The 3,905-nt window shown below is 46.9% G+C and overlaps 1 protein-coding gene across 1 annotated transcript; it reads right to left on the minus strand.

Annotated features, from left to right (window-relative positions):
* Positions 1 to 280: 280 nt before the first annotated feature.
* Positions 281 to 2,900, minus strand: LOC117956489. The gene is made up of 4 exons (XM_034891587.1): positions 2,830 to 2,900; positions 2,688 to 2,731; positions 1,504 to 1,996; positions 281 to 498 (listed from the first exon to the last, which is right to left on the minus strand). The coding sequence occupies exons 1-4, from the start codon at positions 2,850 to 2,852 to the stop codon at positions 360 to 362; spliced, it is 699 nt and encodes a 232-aa protein (XP_034747478.1). The 5' UTR covers positions 2,853 to 2,900; the 3' UTR covers positions 281 to 359.
* Positions 2,901 to 3,905: the final 1,005 nt, after the last annotated feature.

Genomic DNA, 3,905 nt, shown 5'->3' on the forward strand with positions numbered 1-3,905 from the left:
AAAATGTCATTGTACCAAGAGTGTAGACCCAATTACCAGGAAGAAGCCGAGGGTTCAACATAACCTCTGGTATTTGGTGTGGTGCATGTTCAAAAACATTATTCTGTCAATGCTGTGCAGCAGAGTAAAATTGCAAATGAAAACCATTGGCAGAGAGTGCAGTTTCAGAACTTTATTGGGAAAAAACCCAGACAGCTTCCAGAAACAAAGGCGGGAACCTGAGACCAAAAACCACAATGAGCAAGTTTAGAATACATTACGATTGTTACCCTAATTTCAGCATAACAATGACCATTGTCTAAACATGCTAATGTCTTACAACATTAAGTTAAACCAACTCACGTTAGGATTCCTGAAGGTTAAGGGGATCTGTTGGGCACGGGCACAGGCATTAGGTGCTGCTGCCACCTAGGATGGTCTGGGGATGCCATTGAACTTCTTGGATTAAGATTCAGTTTTGGGTTTGAGTCGGTGGGTTTAGGGCCAGAAGAAACCCCTCCCTGGTAAGGAGACATGCTAGAGTCTGGGTAGGCACGTTGCTGGGGTCCAACCGGGTCGGCAGCTTTCTGGAGCTTGGATCGGTAGTCGGGGTAGGCGCGTTGCTGGGGCCTAACTGCGTCGGCGGGTTGCAGGGGCCTAGATGGGTAGTCTGGGTAGGCGCGTTGCTGGGGCCTAACCGGGTCAGATGTTTGCTGGAGCTTAGATGGGTAGTTGCGTTGCTGGGGCCTAACCAGGTTGGAGGTTTCCTGGAGCTTAGAGGGGTAGTTGGGTTGTTGGGGCCTAACTAGGTAATCTGGGTAGGCGTGTTGCTTGGGTCCAACCGGGTCAGCAGGTGTCTGAGGTTTAGTTGGGTAGGCACGTTGCTGGGGCCTAACAGAGTCTGAGGTTTCCGGGAGCTGAGATTGGTAGGTGCGTTGCTGGGGCCTCACCATGCTGGCGCGTTCCTGGGGCTTGGCTAGGTAGTCTGGGTAGGTGCGGGGCTGGGGCCTAACTGGGTCGGAGGTTTCCTGGAACTTAGACGGGTAGCCGCGTTGCTGGGGCCTCACCATGCTTGTGGGTTCCTGAGGCTTGGACAAGTAGTCTGGATAGGCGCGTTGCTGGGGCCTCACCATGCTTGTGGGTTCCTGAGGCTTGGACAGGTAGTCTGGATAGGCGCGTTGCTGGGGCCTCACCATGCTTGTGGGTTCCTGGGGCTTGGATAGGTAGTCTGGATAGGCACGTTGCTGGGGCCTCACCATGCTAGCGGGTTCCTGGGGCTTGGATAGGTAGTCTGGGTAGGCGCGTTGCTGGGGCCTCACCATGCTAGCAGGTTCCTGGGGCTTGGATAGGTAGTCTGGGTAGGCGCGTTGCTGGGGCCTCACCATGCTTGTGGGTTCCTGAGGCTTGGACAGGTAGTCTGGATAGGCGCGTTGCTGGGGCCTCACCATGCTTGTGGGTTCCTGAGGCTTGGACAGGTAGTCTGGATAGGCGCGTTGCTGGGGCCTCACCATGCTAGTGGGTTCCTGGGGCTTGGATAGGTAGTCTGGGGAGGAGAGTTGCTGGGGCCTCACCATGCTGGCAGGTTCCTGGGGCTTGAATGGGTAGGAGGGCTGCTGGGACTTCTTTTGGTAAGACTGCTGCGGGGGCTTGGGCTGCCAAGTGGACTCAGATTGGGGTGAAGCATACATCAAAATACCATAACTTGACGCGATACCCGACATAGGGTCTTCAGTCTTTGGAATTTCAGCTTTTGTCAGGAGGACTCCTGCATTGGAGTTAGTTTGAAGTGGCTGCTGGGTTTGTTGTCTGGGTTTCTGAATGATCGGGGGGCCAGGCCTGTAACTAGAAACACTTCCTTCTGGACTGTATCCATCTACTTGCCTACCATAAGAACCACGATCGCCGCCTGCACTGGGTGCGGTAGCTGGCTTCAGGTTCTCAGATGAAGCAGGTTTGAGGCTTTGAAAACCAAAGTAAGGTTTAACTTCTTTGGAGCCTCCACTTCTGTAGCTGAGTGCTAGAAAACATTAGAAAATAGGTTAGCTTGTTACAGACACTAACATCACCGTGTCCACATTCAGACACTTACTGGCTAACGTTCTATCAGAATCTGTTAAAATACAAATAATCTATTGAGGTTTTAACTTAATGGGGTGACTTCTTACCTTTCCAACGGTATATGGTGTGAACTTGTTACTTTAGCTTTTACTTACGAGACAACTAAAGTACGCCAACGCCGGTAAATCAGCAGTGCGCTACCTTTGGCCATAACTCGACACCGCTAGGGACAATTAGTTAAAGAAAGTCCCATCAATGCAGTCAAAACTACCGGATCTTACTTCTGTCTTTCCAATAAAAGACCAGGCTTCAACAACTCTGAATTATGCAATAAGAGCACCTTAATGGCCAGTTTAGTCAGACTAGAGGAGGAAAATCCATTGCCTGAGCGTTCTTAGGTCTTTACCTCATTGCATATACTAATTACACATCTAAATGTCCATTGACATACAGGACATCTCACACGTAGATTGTTAGACAGGTATACATAAATTCTGTTAACGTTTGTGATGATCAGCAACGTAAAGTACTGCAAAAAGACCAGAAAGTTAGGCTGAAAGCGTCCAGATATGGCAGCAAGTGGTGTCCAAACGTGGACACAGTGACACTACAATGAACTTCATGATGTGTTGTGTATCATGAATTCTTACCTTCGGCATGCTGGCCAAAAGTCAACAGCAAAAGCACAAGCACTCTGAAAAAAAAAAGATGATTGTGTTAACTCACAGAAAGAAACAACAGGTCAACACATTAACATACAGTATTTGCTGAAATAAACAAAAGTAAGTTTACCTCACACAAAATCCAGAAGACATTTTACACACGAAGTCCGACAACAGACGAATACAAGTGTTGCTCAGACCACCAAAGACTCTGAAACAGGTTTGACTGTTGGCTGTTACTGAGACACCGGTCCTTTTTAAGTGCTGGTACCGGGGTCGACCAATCAGGGCTCACACTGATCAAGTAATTGGCATCAGGTGGGGATGTCAGGCCCTCTGACAACTGGGACAGGTGTTTACACTTTAGCTAATTTCCCCACACACACACACACACACACACACACACACACACACACACACACACACACACACACACACACACACACACACACACACACACACACACACTCATCACGTCTACTTTATACTTCCGTCAGTAAAGAATCATTTAGTTAGCATATCTGCTTTATAGGTCAATTCACCCAAATTACAAACTTAACCTGCGAAACAAAATGTCCCCTTACAGTTAAAAGTTGGAGTGGTTCTGGTTTCATTTACGGCGTTTTAAGATGTCCACTTCTGAGATATCTTCCTCAACCTAAATGCAACAGAAGTCCCAACAGAACTAGACAGTAGAAGAAGAACGTCGTTGTGCTCCTATTTATCTCTTCATCTACAAACAACACTATGAAATTGCCAGTTATATTAAAAAACAACTTTAAAACGTCACAAAGTTGCAGACAGTAGTTCAGAAAAGAGTCTTCTCACCTTGGTTTTTTTAATGTGAGATTTCATGTGAGTGCAACAGTGACCACACACACACACACAGAGACACACACAGAGACACACACACACACACACACACACACCCACACACACACAGACACAGAGACACACACACACACAGACTATATATATATATATATAAAAACACACATATACTGTAAATATATGCAGATATACATATGTCTATACATGCAGTATATATATATATATCTAACCTTCATTGATGACTTCACTGAACTTCTGTCTATAATCTGTATTAACTTTGATTGTGTAATCATTGCAGGTGATTTTAACATTCATGTTGACAACCCCCAGGACAGGGGGGCCAAAGAACTGTGTTGTGTTTTTGAGAACTATGGA

The sequence above is a fragment of the Etheostoma cragini genome, chromosome 14, assembly GCF_013103735.1.
Source record: "Etheostoma cragini isolate CJK2018 chromosome 14, CSU_Ecrag_1.0, whole genome shotgun sequence".
Taxonomy (NCBI): domain Eukaryota; kingdom Metazoa; phylum Chordata; class Actinopteri; order Perciformes; family Percidae; genus Etheostoma; species Etheostoma cragini.

Coding starts and splice junctions, on each gene's coding strand:
- LOC117956489 (XM_034891587.1), bottom strand. CDS start 2,852: ATGTCTTCTGGATTTTGTGTGAG. Junction 2,732..2,829: donor TCTTCTGGATTTTGTGTGAG/GTAAACTTACTT, acceptor TTTTTTTTTCAG/AGTGCTTGTGCTTTTGCTGT. Junction 1,997..2,687: donor TTTTGGCCAGCATGCCGAAG/GTAAGAATTCAT, acceptor AATGTTTTCTAG/CACTCAGCTACAGAAGTGGA.